This window comes from Myodes glareolus, chromosome 5 (assembly GCF_982192425.1).
Source record: "Myodes glareolus chromosome 5, mMyoGla1.1, whole genome shotgun sequence".
NCBI lineage: Eukaryota > Metazoa > Chordata > Mammalia > Rodentia > Cricetidae > Myodes > Myodes glareolus.
The window spans coordinates 87,199,443-87,217,049 of NC_142030.1; the positions used below are offsets into that span (position 1 = coordinate 87,199,443).

General features: G+C 44.0%; 1 protein-coding gene across 5 annotated transcripts in view; it reads left to right on the plus strand.

The window, feature by feature from the left end:
• Positions 1-17,607, plus strand: part of Nr5a2 (nuclear receptor subfamily 5 group A member 2) — a 129,230-nt gene that overhangs the window by 83,419 nt on the left and 28,204 nt on the right. For all 5 annotated transcript variants that reach the window (XM_087906465.1, XM_048430942.3, XM_048430945.3 and 2 more), the window contains one exon: positions 2,711-2,858. In XM_087906465.1, coding sequence (XP_087762591.1) covers positions 2,711-2,858 — 148 coding nt within the window. The remainder of the gene's footprint in view (positions 1-2,710; positions 2,859-17,607) is intronic.

Genomic DNA, 17,607 nt, shown 5'->3' on the forward strand with positions numbered 1-17,607 from the left:
TGAATTTCCCTTATCTTAAAATGTTTGAACCCGGAGTGCTTCAGATTTTAAGTGCCAGAGAGTTCCATAATATAGAATAAGGGCTAGACCCAGTTCTAAATATGCAGCTCAGTTGTTCGTATGCACCTTACGTACACAGCCCAGGGAGGATTTTGTCTGGTTCTTTACGGTGAGTGCATGTAACACAGAATCTGTCACTTGCAGTTGCCCTGCTGGTGATCAGGAAAGTTTTAGATCTGAGGGCATTTCATGTGGCAGGGTTTGTTTCTAGGTTTTTTGTTTGTTTGTTTGTTTTGTTTGGCTGAGCCAGGGTCTTATGTAACCCCGAGCAGTCTTGAGCTACTATGGTTTCTTCTGCCTCAGCTTCAAATGAATCTTGAGGTTTAAAGATGTGAGCCACCAGACATGAATACCCGCTAGGGCTTTTTGTATTTAGGATGTTCAGCCTATGATATACCAGCAGCAAATCCTGGCATTTACCTTTGTGTGACTGCTGGTTGAAATTGCTGTCTCATCAAGTAGGCCTGGTTGGCCTAGAACTCACTGTATAGTTCAGGCTGGCCCCAAACGCTGTGGCCATTCCTGTCTCTGCCTTCCTATGGCAGGTTTTTGTCAGTGTGCCCAAACTAGATCCACCTCTCGGACCTGCCTATGGCCAAGTCTCTGGGGGTATTTTCCTGATTAACAACTGATGTGGAAGAGCCCAGCCCCCTGCGAGCGGTGCCACCCCTGAGCTGCGGGCAGTGCCACCCCTGAGCAGGTGGTCCTGGGTTATAGAAGCAGACGGAGTCAATCAGTTACTGTGTCCTCCCCCAAGGTCTCTACTTCCGTTCCTGCCTTGGCTTCCCTCCTTGATGGAATCCTGTCCTAGGATATGAGTGTTGGGGTTACCAGTGTATATGCTAACACATCTACCCTTTATTAATGTTTGAAACGCTGGCTGGATGTCACTCTCAAGCCTGAAGTGCCCCTGTTCCCCCTGCTCATTTCCTGCGCCAGGGTTCAAGGTGCCTGCAGACTGACCCTTCCACACATTCTTGAAACCACCTGAAGTAGCTCATAGAATGTTCAACATTTCAATTGCATGGGTAGATGCCAGCCAAGGGTGTCTGTAGAGCAATTGGAAGGCACAGGGCTTGAAGCAGGGGCTTCCCTGGACTGCACATCAATGGTGGCTTTTTCATGCGCAGTTGACTCTCTTGTAAGCTGATTGACACCTTTGGGGGGCGGGGGTTCGTCTTTCCACTGACTCATAATTTTCCTACTCTTGAAAAAGATTTCTTTACACCCCGTATTCTCTAGTTAAAGCTGAAAATTCAACTCATCATATTTACACAATAAAAAAAATCCATTCTGCCTTGTTTTTAATTGCAAATTCTCCTCAAGAGACTAGTTCTGCTGCGTTGGAGGCAGCTCCGTGCCTTCTCCGGCGAAGCAAGTGCAGTCAATTATGGTAATGAAATGTCAATAAATATAAAAATTTAATACAGACTGCTCTGGGTGAGTGGCAGATGAGGACTTGCCTCCCAGACAAATTTGCTGCTCCTGCAAAAATTAAATGCACCTAAAAGGGTGTCTGTTGCTTAAGAGCTCTCCAGAAAAGCAAGGCTGGGAGTACCAGCTACCAAGTGGGTCTTCCCAAACTGCGAATTCCGGAGCAAAGACGGGACCTCGGAGGACAGTCATCCTCACCTTTGTTAGTATAAACTGAGCTTCTTAGATCCCCGTGGGTAGTAAAGATGGGCGCCTTTCAGCACGCCTTACAAAATGAAAATGGAAATAAGACTTTTGGGGTTTGTTTTCCAGATCAAGAAACTATTCTGCATAAAAATTAGGACATGCGTCAAGGGGAGTGGTGGTGATCAGTTTGATAGACTCTAATGTAATCATCTCAAACTAACAGCTTTTGTGTCGGCTTCTAAGGAGGGCGGTAAAGCAGATGAATGGGTTTAGAGTCCAGCATGGAGATGCTGCACCGGGATGGCTGAAGCAGGAGGAGGATGAGTTCGAGGCCAGCTTGGGCTACATCGTGAGGCTCTTTTTCTAAAAGGGTCCTTCAGTCACCGCGCGTCAGGACTTTAGTCACCTGCCAGCAAGCAGCCGCGCACCACGGACCTCCACTATTGTTTTCCCCATGTATTGGTTAATGTTACTGCGTACATGTAGAATAATTGTGTGCCTTGTTTTGTGGGTAGCATATTTGTCTTTTGAATTTATACTTCAGAATTGAAAATAATTACATGGAAATTATTTTCGCTGCAGAAAAACAGGTATAGGTACTTATAAAATGTAGGCAATAAAAACTAGTCCCTATGGGAGTCATCGACGTTGGATTTTATCAGAATAATTGTGACACATTTTACAGGCAGTCGGGGCTCTCGCTTCTGGCGCCAAGCGTCCGTCCCGCGCATGCGGACGGGTGCGACCCGCTCCGGGGACAGTGCCAGGTGGGGAGTTTGACTGGGGCGGTACACCTGTCAAACGGCCTCTCCAACTGCTTTAAGGAGCAAAACTTTCCCTAGCTGTACTGGGTCGTTGCTGTCAGCTTGCCTGGCCTGTGAGAAATGGAGCCTCAGTTGAGGAACTGTCCCCAGGGTGTTGGCTTGTGGTCTATGCGGCAACCTGAGTTTTCCCACGGTTCCGAGTAATCTCCGCGGAGCTCTGTGTTGCCAGTCCTGCTGGCTGTCACAGCTGTGATTCTATGTTACAGGTTGACTTCTCCAGCATTGCCTCCCAAGCCGGAGCCACACTCACCAACCTCATGAGTCACGCACAAGAGCTTGTCCTGAGACTTCGCGCCCTCCAGTTTGATCATCGAGAGTTTGTGTGTCTCAAGTTCCTTGTGCTGTTCAGCTTGGGTGAGCAAAGATTCCCCCCCGCCCCCCATAGTCCATTCAACCGAACGTTATTTTCAAATGCCCAATGCTGGGTGTCTTGATGTTACAGATATAATGCATTTCCTTCTGGGTAATGAAATCTTTAGACTTGACCATGCCTTCACGCGTGTTCTTACACGAGTCTTAGCCCCTTAGCAGATGGGTTGGGGTGTGGAACAGGGGGGTGTGGAGTTTCCCCCCTGCTGGGCAGGCGAGCAATGGATAGGTAGCATGCCAGAAGGCACAGTGGAGACAGAAGAAAGTCACTTTCTCAAGTTGGACCCATCTTTCTGCCATTCGTATTTGAATATTTACCTTTTCTTGTGGTCTGTTCTGCCTTCCAACTCCTCTGCTGCGTTTAGCCTTTGTAAAGTGGGGGTAGTAATTAAAAGCCTGCTTTTTACATTTCTATCGGGATTAGCTGGAGAATGTGTCTAGGAGAATGCCCCGTTCTCTGCACATATAAAGGATAGTGGCTGTCAAAGGGAAAGATGCTTCCTTCGCAAGGGTTTGGAGGAGAAAGAGAGCTAAGCAAGATAGATTAGCTAAATCAAGGTTCTCAGCGAGCCAGTTGAGAAAAATCACCCCTGCTTGGAATAAAAAAAGGATTAAGGAGATGGATTTTTATTGACTTCAAAGGAACAGATTTTTCTGCCTGTCCCTTACTTGATTTCTGTATTTTTTGTTGGCTTAACAAAGCCAACTTAAATAAACTTTTTGCCAAGTCCATTCATTCCTCATTGGCAGAAGGCTGAGGGAGGCAAGTTCTCTTGGACGAAACTAATGACAGAAATCAGATTTACCAACATATGTTTTTTTCTTTAATCTTCAGTTGTAAGATAGTTGTGAGTTCATATCCGAAGAAATAAAACAATAACACAGACTGCAAAGCGAAACAGATGTGTCTGCCATCGGGCCGCTCGGTTTCCGAGCTCCTCCTGATAGCCCCACATGGCTGTTGCTCATAAAGGGGGAGCTTGACGCCTTCAAACTCGTGCAGTCAACGTGGAAAAGAAAAAGAGCCTTTTTTTTTTTTTCGTAGTTTGGAAAGTGTGATGAATACAGCAAAAAGAAACGTCAGTGTAAATGTAAAAAAACAACATTGTGCTTTAGCTGGAGTGTTCAAAGCCACAGTGGCAGGAGCGGGGCCCTGAGTGGTTTCTCTATGAACACAGCAAACAGGAGCGTTCTGATTGAGGAAGTCTCCGTCTCCGATGTGAGGACGGTGTGTGGATCACCCAGCAGAAGATAGCACAGGTCTGCCGCTGTGACCCCAGAAATCACTCTGGCTTATGGCAAGGGCTCGGTGCTTTCAGCTGGTGGGAAGTTGGGCTTGCCTATGTGAGTGATTTACGACTTCTTCCTGGCAGAGTACTAAGGTCTCAACCCAGTGGCATTTGAGTGAGTCGCTTGAGACTACGTGTGAAGCTATGGCGCATGCCTTTAGTCCCAGCACCCGGAGGTGGAGGCAGGAGGATCTCTGTGAGGTTGAGGCCAGCTTGGTCTGTATAGATAGTGAGTTACAGAGCATCCAGGGGCTAGATAGAGAAACCTGGCTCAAATAAACAGAAAGAAAACAAAGAACATGAATTATCTTTCGTTTTCCCAATGTAAAGGGACTTTCTTACATTTATTCATTTTCTTACATGTTTAAGTGTTCTGACTGCATGTCTGTGTGTGCACAGGAGCATGCCTGGTACTCAGGGGGATCATTAGATGGTCTCTTCTGATATGGGTGCTGGGACTGGAACCCCGGTCCTCTGGAAGAGCAGCAAGTGCTCTTAGCCACTGAGCCACCTCTCCAGCCCCGGAGTCCATTACTGTCTTCTCACCTTCATTGTTCTCTAAGTTACTACTTTCTCTGCCAGTCGGGAGGAGGCAGGTGGACTTTAACCACCTTCGACCTTTGACCCCTAACAAATGCTCTTCTGAACAACGGTATTTATCAGAGCCTCCACCACACACTTCCTTGTTCCGTGGCTGCTCGGGAAGCACACGGCACTGAGAAAGAGGCAGCCTAAGTGGTCTGCTGAAAACTTGTCTGCTTGCTGCTTGAGGAAGAAAGGGAAATGAGGGCTTTTGATCACAGGTGTAATAAGTTTAGGTCAGGAGTTCATTTTTAAAGGAGTAGTAAAAATGTAATTAGCAGTAGAATTCAGGTGGTTTCCAATTTATGAGTGGAAAACTTTCTTCATTAATTTTCCCCATGGAAACAATAGATAATTACGTATTTCAACTCTATTGGGTTTTTAGCTAATGAACTTTAGATCCCAAGTACCTGTTTCATCTGTACCTGAGAAGGAAGTTGTACGAGGGGGGCCACTTTGAAACCCCAGTCTGTTCCCTAGGCCCGGTGCTTGTTCCGCAAACCCTTAGCAAACCTTGAGCCTTCTGCACCTGAACCAAATAACATTGGGATCGCAGCTCTGCCCAGCATTGCCCCTGTTCATCCCGACAAACCCAAGGCTGCGGTAGAGTAGCTGAAGGCCGGAGGCTGTGTTGAGAGGTGGTTGCATCCTCATTCTACCATCAGAAATGATGTTGTCCTTTCCCAGTAGAGTCAAGGAGAGAAGATGGAATATGATCTCAAACAGGTACAGCATCTTAAGCCACAAGAGCAGCCGATGCTGAAGTTCAAAGGCAAGATGGGTTGAAGGAACAGGGAGAGGGTGAAGCAGGAGACAGACTGGAAGGGTAGGCAATCTCCTGGCCTTCGAAGGACAGGACCGGCCTTGGTCTGTCCATCAATTCCAAGGTTGCATTGGGCATAGAGTGGAATAGAAGGAGGTGCCATGAGTCACCGTTTTAGTCACCGGGGAAGCACAGCAAGGGGCTGTGATGTGAAAGCAGGCCAGCCAGCTAGTGTTCACGTGACTTTGTTTTCCTATTTCATGGGGGTCTGAAGGAGCGTGGAGACACAAACCAAGGAGAGCTGCCAGGCTGTGGCAGACAAGAGTTGGGAAACAGTGACCCAGGAGGATCTCATGGTTTGATACTTAGCCAGGCGCATATGTAGGAACAGTAATGGACAAGTTTAGTCAAAGCAGGGAAATAGCCACCACCCTCACCTCTTACTAGTCACTCATTACATGACCGGACTAAAAGAAGTCCACTTGACTAAAAGTTTTCAGGGCTACTGATTGAATCCACAAATAGTCAAGAAAGGAAGTAAAAAGGTAAACTAACAGGTCTCTAAATATCTCTTTGTGTGTGACCTACGACAGACCCTAAAGAGCTATTACGGCTAGTTGTTACGTGTTCCCTAAGTTCTGTCAAATTGGGGTTAGCGTGCTCAAGGTCCTGTGGTTGGATCCCCAGCTCCACATAAGCTAGTTATGGTAAAAACACACCTGTGATCCAAACACTGGGAAGGCAGGTTCAACTGTTCAAGGTCAAAGTCGGGTTTGGGATACATGATACCTACTCTCTAATTACATATCTGCTAAATTGTCAAATTATTCACATTTTGTTGCCTAATAATGTATTTTGTGCCCATTGATATTCTGACAGAAAAGAGACATCGGGAGTCATCTATTTGTTTTAGGGTTTATTTAACTGACTTATACCCCCGCTTCTTTCTTACAAGGGGTTGAAGTGGTTGATAAAACTTACTGTCAGCTGTCAATGCAGAAGTCAGTGTTACAGAGGATGAAGTATAGAGGTTACTTCCTCACTGCTGTTACGGACATAGTTCAGATGAGAAAGATTTCCACAGCCCTTAATCTGAAAATGAGGGCAGAACTGGAGAGTGCTTGGCTGCCTTTTATGAAACCTGAGTAATGTCATCCTCCATGTTAGGAGGAATATTAATGTGGCTTAAGAGCCCAGTGCAGCAAGTCACCGAAAAGTTCCAACTAAGATGCTACTTTGACTTGGAGATTTTCTTAGCCTGGAGGCTGGATGGTGTGATGCCACAAGCCTTTGTTGTGTCCCTGATGAAAAAAGAAAGACCTGGACACCTATTGTATTTTATATTCCTAAATGAGTATCACTGCCCTCTTCTCCAATCAGATGCTAGTCCTGTAAGGCCTTGTGACATTTATTTACCCCTTGAGAGGGAAATAGCCAGATCTAAGCAGCGGCTAGCCGCTGCCTCAGTTAAGTATAGAGCATCCCACAGAAGGGATGGGCCTGCTTTTCAGTTGCTTCTGTGCAGTAGAATCCGGCTCTGTAAGTGGAGCCTCCATTGATATTAAAACCCTTCTCACTGTTTTCTTTACATATAGAATTCAAGCCCATCACCAAGTGTCCAGTAGGGAGCTACAAAATGGTTACTGATAAAATACATGAAATATAGACGCAGTTTCTTTTAAACTCAAAGCTGTTGCCAAAGTAATTGTAATGATTAATAGTTTAGCCAAAAGATTGCATATCACAGAAACCTTGAAATTTCAACTCTGTTCTATCAGTTTCCATTCTCCAAGTTTGCGATGTTATTGGTCAACTCTTTGCACAGTTAAATTGCAGAAAGGAATATTAATGACTAAAATCCGGTACTATGTGGACATCTGTTTCAAGTAGCGACTTAATCAGAGTAGGGAAGGAATCTCTTGCAGTTCCTCTCTGGTGCCAGTGGAGTCCTCCATCCAGTAAAACAGATGAGAACATCCTGTCTTTATTCATCCGTTCTAGCTCTTTGCTTCATCCCAGATTTCCAACGTTGACTATGGTACCCGGTTACACATCACACACAACCCAAGAGTCATCCCTATAGAGGCAACAACCATAGGCAAGATGGGTTTGGTTGTCTCGGAATGATGCAGATGGGGCGGGATGTGTAGAAAGGCTACAGTCCCTAACTGCCTTCACCTGTCTGCATCCAGCGTCCTCCCTGTGGCGCATTGATGGAGGTACAGAGGACACAAGGCCAGAACTGTGTTTGCTAGAGAGTGGTTTACTCCAGCCCAGGTATCGTCTGATGCTTCTGAACCTACCCTTTTATCTTGAAGGAGTACTCACCAGATCCAGTCTTTACAGGATCAGAGAATAAATTTGATAGGACTTGATCAAAGTGAACCTTGAGATCATGAAGGAACTAAGGAAAAAACAAACCCCGAGGCATTGTGAGGAGACCAGAGCATTTTTGACCTTGTCTGCTGTGGCTCCTTTAACCGGACCCTGTCTAGAGCAGACAAAGGGGGCTGTATGGTGAAGCGTGGACTCTTATCTACCCAGTCAGTGTGCTGTAAAGTCGCGTATAGTGGAGGTTTTGCTTCTTGTACGCTACCTGACAGATAGGCGGTTGTAATAAATATTTATTGCCTTTCCTCCCAATCTCTACATTTGAAAAACTGTTTTAGGAAATGAGATAATAGTTAAAAATAATAATTAAAAAAGCAGAAGCACAGGATTTGGAGAAAGATAGCATAGGAGGTTGAGCCCATGGAGAAAAACTAGAGGACTTGGCATGATTTATTGTAGAAAAATAAGGCTATATGTTTACATTACGAATATAGTTATTATAATGGAAATGATAGAGAGTCCCTTTTCCTTTATTGCATCATCAGCATTACAGCACTAGGGAAATGAAATACCACAATGAGCCAACATACAAGAAAGTTTTTTAACACTCACCTTCAGTGGTGTTAATAGTAAATGTCTTCACACGAGTCCATAATTTAATGTCTTTTGTTTTTGTTGTTGTTACTGGGTTTTTTCTTCTTTCTTTTCCCCCAGCCCCAGATAGGGTTTCTCTGTGTAACCCTGACTGTTCTGGAACTCACTCTGTAGATCAGGCTGGCCTCAGACTCAGAGATATGCCTGCCTCTGCCGCTGGAGGGCTGAGATAGAAGATTTTTGGTCTTTTAAGATAGGGTGTTACTGTGTAGCTCTGGCTGTCCTGCAATCCCTTCTGTTCACCAGGCTGGCCTCAAACTTAGACCTTTGCTTCCCAAGTACTAGAATTAAAAGCACATCCAGGTAATTTAATGTCTTCTTTATAGGAGAAAGGGACCTAAATGAACACCCCACTCCAGTTTTATATATAAAGAAAGAAAAGTAGATGATTTACTCAGTGTTTTAGTTGGGTCAGGTCTGGGACCAATAGCCGGCAGTGTCAATGAATGCTTGCTCCTCGGCTTTGTGCACTTGGCCTCTTCCGAGATACTGGAACCCATCATCACTGCCTATGTGTAACGATGAGATTTAGATGGGAAAAACAAGAATAGGGCAATTAATTGAAAAATGTTGTCTAAAAGAGAAACTTTTCTTAGCAACCAGCAGGAACCTACTTGGATAAATTTGCCAACTCTATCACAGATGTAATGTTCAGATGGGTGAAACCCATTGGGGATAAGCATTAGACTGAACCTGTGAATTCTGTCTTCAAGAGAGAGTTTTCTGACTATCCTAAAGAGCTTGGTTTTAACTCTGATCATGCAACATGTTGTCAACATTGTATTAGTAAATACAATCACACATGTTTACTGTATGAACGGTGTGTATGACTTAGCCTTTGGGTAATGTCTAGTAGTCTTCAGTTTTGGGTGTTGGTATTTTGTTTGCCCTGTTTGAGTTTCAGCCTCTGATCTTCAACTTTGATAAAGACCTTGTGCTTGGCTCATTTTACCTTTGTCTCTGTGAAACATGATCCTCTTGATGGCAGGGCCAGTGAAGGGTATCATGAGAGCTTTTTACACGCAGTGAATCACAACGACAAGGGGTCGGTGGGCACTGGCCTTTGAGCCCAAGCCAGTCAGAGTCAAAGAATCCCATACAACCTTTCTAGACAGGAGCTGCTGCTGAGGTTACATATTTTATTTGGAAAGGAAGACTTTATAAACAGGCAGACTTTATAAACTATTCCTCTCCCCTCTCATCAGACACAGCAGGGACTTACTGAAGAGTAAACCTTTGATCATTAGATACAGTTTCAGAGGGTTCCTGTCATTTCTTGGGCCATCAGGCAGACCTTTTTGCTTGCCTGTGGTACCTTTTGCAAGTCCTGTTGCCAGGACTGCCTTTTAGTGCCAGCAGGGAAACTATGAAATGACTTCCGTGGCTGGCAGCAGCTCTTATCACTGCCCACATACCTTCCTCCTATCTGCTCAGTGGTGGCTGGCTCCTCCTAGGATAGGGCTTGTCTTGAGCAGTGGAAGGTCCACACTGGTGACTTCCACTGCATGTCACATGTTCAGATATCAGCAAGGCACTGGAGTGTAAATCTAGAGGTTTCTTTTCCACCTGAGTAACCATTGCCGTTTCCTGAATAACCACTCAGAGGCTTAATATTAATTATAAATGTTTGGTCGATGGCTCAGGCTTATTACTAGATACCTCTTAGATTTAAGTTGATCTGTTTCTATTAATCTATGTGTTGCCCCATGGCTATGGCATTATGTCACATCTTGCTTCTCCAGCAGCTGCTGGCGTCTCTCTAATTACACCTTCTTTCTCCTTGTATCTGTCTGAATTTCCCACCTTGCTATATTCTGCCCTGCCATAGGCCAAAGCAGCTTCCTTACTAACCAATGGTAATAAAACATACTCACAGCATACAGAGGGCCATCCCACATCATGGCCCTGGTGACCGGCCCCTCTGGGTTGTTTGGTTGGAAGAGGAAGCATTGCTATGGCCTGTGCTGAGCTCATACCTGATCTTCCTGAGTTGCCAGTTCCAGGAGGGACATGTAGGGGCCAGAGTAGTGGGTGTCTTGGTGCATCAGTGCCTCCCTCAGCATCAGGATCAGCCTCCATGCATCTTCAGCATGTTGTTGGGGAAGGAAATACCCATGGGTTACTTCTCTTATGAACCTTATAAACCCACATTGTGTCAGGTATGGGAGGAATTGTTTCTTTATTGCCTGTCATCAAGCAAAGTGTCCCAATCATATCTAAGGAAAGCAGCAAAAGCAAAGGAAAGAACAAATTTCCCCCTTTGCTCTTTTGCAACACTAAATCCGGTCAGTTAAAGAGACTTCCAAATCCATCTGAGGAATTTGACCCCATTGATTAAGTTGTGTTTCTGTCCTAATGCAAAAGGAATGATTCCTTTTCTTTATTAATCCAAGGAGTGGGGACCATTTGCTGGAATTCAGATCCAGAAAGGGCAGGAATACTCCTGTTCTCGTTCTTTATTGAGGATTTGCTCTAGAAGTACCAGTTGGAATGTTCAGGGGGTGGCTGGCTGGATGACTCAGCAGGTGCAGGCTTCTCCCACCGAGTATGATGACCTAGTGCAGTTCCCCAGGACCCACTTGGTGAAACAGGAGGAAGGATTCACACACACCCACACAGACATACACACCCACACAGACACACACACTCGTTTTCAAAGGGATTGAAAACTAGTAAAATCTACTTATGTGCTGTAGTTTATGACGGAGTATTAAGATAAGCTACGTGTGTCCTGAAAGCTGTTAAAAGGTCTTCTAATCTTCCCGTTTTGTAGCAGGTTGCCACCCTTTTGTGGGCTGGTATGCTGTTTGCTGTGTGAAGATCTTCCTCTAAATCCTATTAACACAGTCCAAAACATAGCCAGCCATTGATGGCTGGCCCACAGCGTCCAGTGATGCTGTGTATTCATCTCCCATCTTGCCCCGCATGCACTGGTTACATTGTTCCTCGGGAAGTCAGATAAGCAAGGAAGACATTCCCGGGTTCACTGTACAATTAACATGCAGGCTCAGTTTTTACCTTTTTTTTTTTTTAATCTATGATCTTCTCATTTAGTAAAACACTCACTAGACACTTGTCAACTGGCGGTGCATATCTTCATACTATGGCCCTGCTGAGGTATCTGCAGCAAATAAGCACTTCCTAAAATTTATGTAATCATTTGAAATTCAGACCGGATTGATTAGCATTCAGGAGATGCCGTGGTTCAATATTTATACCATAGAGACTTGGCAGAGGCAAATAATGGTACATAAAGCTGATGCTTTCCTTAATTAAATGCAGTATAATAGGTGTTGTGTGTGGGTTTTTTTGTTTGTTTATTTTTTCCCTCTCAGTGAGCAAAGCAGTTTAGCCATGACCAGATATAACTCATTTTGGAGTTCTGAGTGTGAACTTAATCAATACGTATTTACCGCCGCTGAAGCAGAGATTATCATTTGTTATCCACTGGCACAGGAATATAATTGCCCAAACAGCATTCATTTCAGCATATTTCTGAGTAGATTATGCTTTCAAATCTTTAGTAAATTTTGGTTATTAATGCATTCTGTCGTTTTGCTAACTACCGCTATTTAGTGAGCTGAGTTTTCAGAGAGTTGACTTGCTAGCTTGAGCCTATCCAGAAAGGTAAATAAAGTGAGAAAGCCCTTTGCTCCCAACATTTCTTCCTGCTTCAGCCTGCTTCGTCATGCCGGCTGCTCTGCTCACACCTCAGGGGAAACATCGACCACAGTCCTGCCCAGGAGTGGTGAGCGGGCATCAGGGTCTTCCCAGATCAGCACACCAGTGAGCCCCAGACCCCAGCACCTTGGGTATAGGACGGGACAAATCAGTGGCTCACCTCTTAGCCATTTCTCCATCAAAGCTTCTTCTTGGTTTACTGATCGGATCCTATGAGTCCAAACTTGTGTCCTGACAGTGTTTGGCTAAGAGGTTAAATTCCAAACAGAGCCCATGTGACCCAGGAGGCAAGAATGAATAGGAAAGAAGAGATTTCATCATTTTGAAACACTACTGAACACCTGCTATCACAAGGCTATCATGTTAGGCCATGAAGGACGTGACAGATGGTTTTTCTAGGGAAAGCCTCACATGTTCTAGACATGATCTCTCAGATCTTGGGGAGATCTTTCCAAATACGACGTGATAAACCAAGCAAATAGTTCAAAGTCTACTGTTCACTCATCTGCCTTGTCCCCTTTCTGGTAGCTTTTCACACTGAACCAAGGCATGGCCCTCCCTACCATATACTATGTTAGTGATGAGGCCTCTTGTCAGCTCTCATTGATGAAACTGAGAGCTCACCCATCCCTGAGCCACACAGATTTTGAACATCTTCTGTCTCGGGTTTGGGAAGGTGGAATTCTAGAACATCAGCTCAGAAACTCTAACACAACAAACCTGTGATGCTGTCAGTCATATCAGAATAAGGACACTGAGACTGACAGAGGTTACATGACCTGAGCCCGCCTCTGTAGAGTCAGATCCTCCTCAGGAAAGGTCTACAGAATGGACTTCCGCCGTCAGGGGAATGCTGCTCTTGTATAGAACCTAGATAACGCTTTCTTTATTGGGGGCTGGGCCACAGTTCGCTATCTAAAAATGTCATCATTGACAGAACGCATGTCCCAGCACTATACATGCCACAACACTGTTACATTAGAACTCAGCTGTGGGTTCTGTACAGTCTGGGTGCTGGATATTTAGGAGACATTAGTTCTCCTGTGTTCAGTCTCGCTTGGATTTTCCCAGATTTGCTGAGGCTGTGAAGAACTGTGCCATAAACACAGACACACACACACACACACACACACACACACACACACAAACACATGCTAGTGTGACTTGAGTTCCAATCTGGATAGTTCCGCCTAATTAATCAAGAGTGAATGACTGCATTTCAGTTGTGTGTTATTTGTCCTGTGTTGTTTATAGTAGAAGCATTGATAGCGCATTGGCAATAATCCTTTTTCCAATATTTATCCTGAAAGAAGTAATTTTTACAATTACATTACTAATAATTATATATTTTAAGTATGTATTCTTTCCTCTTTCCCCCTGTGCTTTGTATATCCATAGTTTCTTTTTATTTTAATTTAATCTTTATGGAAGTTTCTTTTTTTCAAGGCAAAGTCTTATGTATCCCAGGATGTCCCCAAGTCCTGATCTTCTTGCTTTTACCAGAGAAATTTGAGCAACATTGCAGCTTTTGGAGGTACATTTCTGGCTTTGGCATGACTCAGTTATAGGTCATGCCATATATATATTCCCAGGGAACTGACTAGAAACCTTCTTGCCCATTTTCCACCAAGTTTCTGAGTGGTCCTCACGCTAATTGCCTAGAATACACTAGGCCAACAGTCTGTCTCTGAGTCACAACCCAGCAGGCTTGTTTCTGGTTTTTTAATTTGTAGTGAAGTCTGTTTATCAATCTTACCATTTTATGTTACTTTAAGCATGCAATTAGATACATAGACATTGTTGTAGGGACTATCACTACTGTCCTCTCCTTCCAAAATTGAAACTTTGGCCCATAAAGGTGTAATTTCCATCTCCCCTCCCCTCCAGCCCCTGGAACCACTTCTGTTTGCTGTGCAGTAGCTCATCTGAAATAATCCTTTCTTTCCAATATGCATCCCAAGAGAAAGAATTCTGAGACTGGTATTACTAAGAACTATATATTGTAAGTATGTATTCTTTTCATCTTTAGTTAGGAAGTGTTCTCCACATTTAACATTGGGCTTCGCCTATCACATAGCATTGGTTTTATAGACTCTATAGCTACTGTGCCAAAGGCCACACATTGACTGTGTCACTCACACTAGGCCTACATCCTCACCCTGTACCACATCTGGGAAAGTCATGTGATTAGGCCCTGAAAGAATAGTGCCTGAAGGAGGCAGTAAGAAATGGAAGCTTTCTTAACTAGTTCTTACCAGGGGTGGGGTAGGGGAGCCTTGGTGGTAAGATCTGCAAGCTTGAATATGGACTCTTTATCTGCTGTGTTATGGGGATCTGTCTCAGTGTCCATACAATCCAGATATACATAAAGCATCGTGAATATTAAATACTAGTTATGAAGAATTTAGCAAAAGGTCTGGAGATTGTGTCAATAAATAGTTCTAAAAACATCTGTATTATTCCCACTAGTGAAAGTCTCCAAGTGAAAACTGTTTGTTGGGAAATGTCTCAACAAACTTTTAGATGTCTCAAAGACTTTTAGAGGTAGTCTTTGGGGTACAGATATATAGACAAAGGGCTTTCTCCTGCCAACATAACTATTTGGTGTTTGTTTTTTATTGTTGCTTTGATTTTTTGAGACAGGGCTTCTCTGCATACTCCTGGCTGTCTGGAACTCACTCTGTAGATGAGGCTGACCTTGAACCCAGAGATCCATCTGCCTCTGCCTCCGTAGCACTGGGATTAAAGCTATGTACCACCACTGCCTTAACTTATAGCTGGTTTGTCAACTTCATTCCAAGCCCCAACTTTAACCGATTCTATCCACTGTTCAGAGATACGATTCTAACTTCTAATATTCTGAAATTTGTCAGATGACGCAAACTCTAGCCATTTCCTTTTAATCCATCTACCATACACCCACAAAGCAAACCAAAGTCAGACAGCAAAGTCAGGCCTCTTCCCACTTGGGTGCGGAGCCTAAGCAATGATGCTGACGGAGAAACAGGCCAGGCAGTTCCTCAGCTTTGCCCTTCAGTTTTCCACACACAAATATTTAAATGGAAATGCTCTTTAGATCCCTTGAGTAGCCTATGACAGCTACAGTTCTCTAGATCTCCTGGTGGATACTCTCTCAGTCTAGTGATTTAATAGAAATCAGTGGTCTCAAGCATATAAAACGTGAAGGCTTTACTTAGGAAGCCCGCGTTGTTAGGAAATAAAGCCCTGGATAACTTATCTTTTTTAAAGAAATTGTTACAATTTGAGGACTAAAAGCCTGTTAGAAACATTAGCCTTGTTCTTGAACAAAGCTCAAGCTAAATAAATAAATAAATAAATAAATAAATAAATAAATAAATAGCCAGCATAGTGCCCCATCGGTACTATGTGCAGTGCTATGCACTGATAGCTCCAGAAGCTTCCCCTTTACTTATTGCTAGCTTCAAATTCAAGGGACCAAGTAGAGTCAGAGAGTAAGGAGTAGAGAGTAAGCCAGGCCCATTGACACATCTGCAATGCCGGCATCTGGGGTACATGAGGCACTACTAACCATTAAATCAACAAACAAATAAGTTTGTGCGAGCTTTTATTTATTTTTATGGTCAAAGACATGAACTTCAAAATCTAAGATCTTGGTCCTACCACCTAGAAGCAGAGCGGCCGGGATTCAGGAAGGTGGGACTATTTATCCTCGCCTGTGATGCTGGGAGTCAGCATCCTGAGTGACAGCTTCCTAAGCTATCAAACTTCAGACAGTGACACCTCTGCTGTAGGCACCTGTGGATGTAAGAATCATCCTTCATTCATTTCTTCCTCTGACTTTGTGTTGCTTCTTTGACAGGGCTGCATTGATCATTTTCTGTTGTAATTGTTTCGTACGTCCCTCAGCTCTGGAGAACTAGCTCAGTTCTCGTTCTGGGTTTCAAGCACCTAGCCTCATTCTTGGAGCATCGTTCCTGGAATGGCATTCATGGGAGAAAGCACAGCTCGCTTGGTTGGCGCGTTTATTGATGACTGCCCATCTCGCTATTGTGTGCGTGCAGCATGGCTTGCTGGCATTGTTTGTGAGCGATCTAAGACACGGTTCCTATGCTATCCTTAGGCAGAGTGGTCCAACAACTTGTAAGAATCACCCTGGTGGTAAGGGACAGAACTGAACTCGGCACACTTGAGCTACCGAGGGCCAGATTTCCTGCACTCCTTTTCTGGCTAATGGATTAATGGAAACTATGAGGCAATCTCCACATTTGTCTGTTAAGACAGTGGTAACTCATTCTCAGTAGACCAGTCAGGAGATTGGACGAATTCAAATCCTTCTAGACTTTCCTTGAAACTAGAAGCCAAGTATGGGCCCAACAACTTACCTTTTCCTATGTCCCACTATAGCCTGGCAGCTTTCAGTGTTTGCTCTGTTTCCCAGTCTGGGGAATGGAGTCACTAGTTTGATCACTTTGGAACCAGAAGCACTTTAGGAGTGGCAGGCGCTAAATGTTTTATGCTGGCCAGCTGCCTCTATAAAGATTTTTATTTTTCAGCATGAAGAAATGTCTAGGAATGTGGCTCCCATCCTGATGGCTCTGTGTGGTGACCAGAAGGATCAGTGGTCACAGGTTCTAAGCCCGAATTCACAACAGTTTCTGGCTTTCCTAATGAGTGAGGGTCAGAACATGCATTGCTCATGATCAAAAGACCTGAAGAACCAGAAAATAAAAGAAAGCCAGGAAAGAGTTTTAGTGATTAGCAATTTCTCCTAAAATTAAGAGAAAATAACCTGTTGTTGTTGGCCACAGGAATTCCGAGATAAATGGAATAGCCACATGTGCTGGCAAGTGTCCAGGGCAGCGTCTATCAGCAGAGCTGGAGGCCCGGGATACTGTAACTGTATTAGTTCTAATTATAACTTCAAGGAAATTCCTCTCTCCGTGAGGTGGCTGCCGTTTATTCTTGCCTTAGAAAAGAATACAGCCTTTAGCATTTAAAAACATCTTACTGCCCTCATTGGCTCTGGGTTATATTTTCCAGATTTCTGTTTTGAGTTGAGAATCTTTGGAATTCTCGGGAGACCTGGGTCACCTGTCACCATCCCTCACATTATGCCATTAAATGGCAAACACCGCAAGTTAGTGCTTTGCTCCCTAAATCAAGGATAATTTTAAAAGATTTAAGAAATCATTCCTATTCATATCTTACTCATTTCATTTCTCGAAATTTCTGGCTCATTCTATACAATTTGGCTGTACCAAATGACATTCTAATGCAGAGTACATAAGAGTTTCTATTATTCCATATCATAATCAACACCATCACTTGTTTTAGTTCACTAGAGTAGGTTACCATTCTTGGAATTTGTAGTTGTGATTATCAGTGTCTTTGAACACCATTCTACCCATTTCTTTAAACTGTCAGCTCATGTCATTAGCACACTGGGAAAACG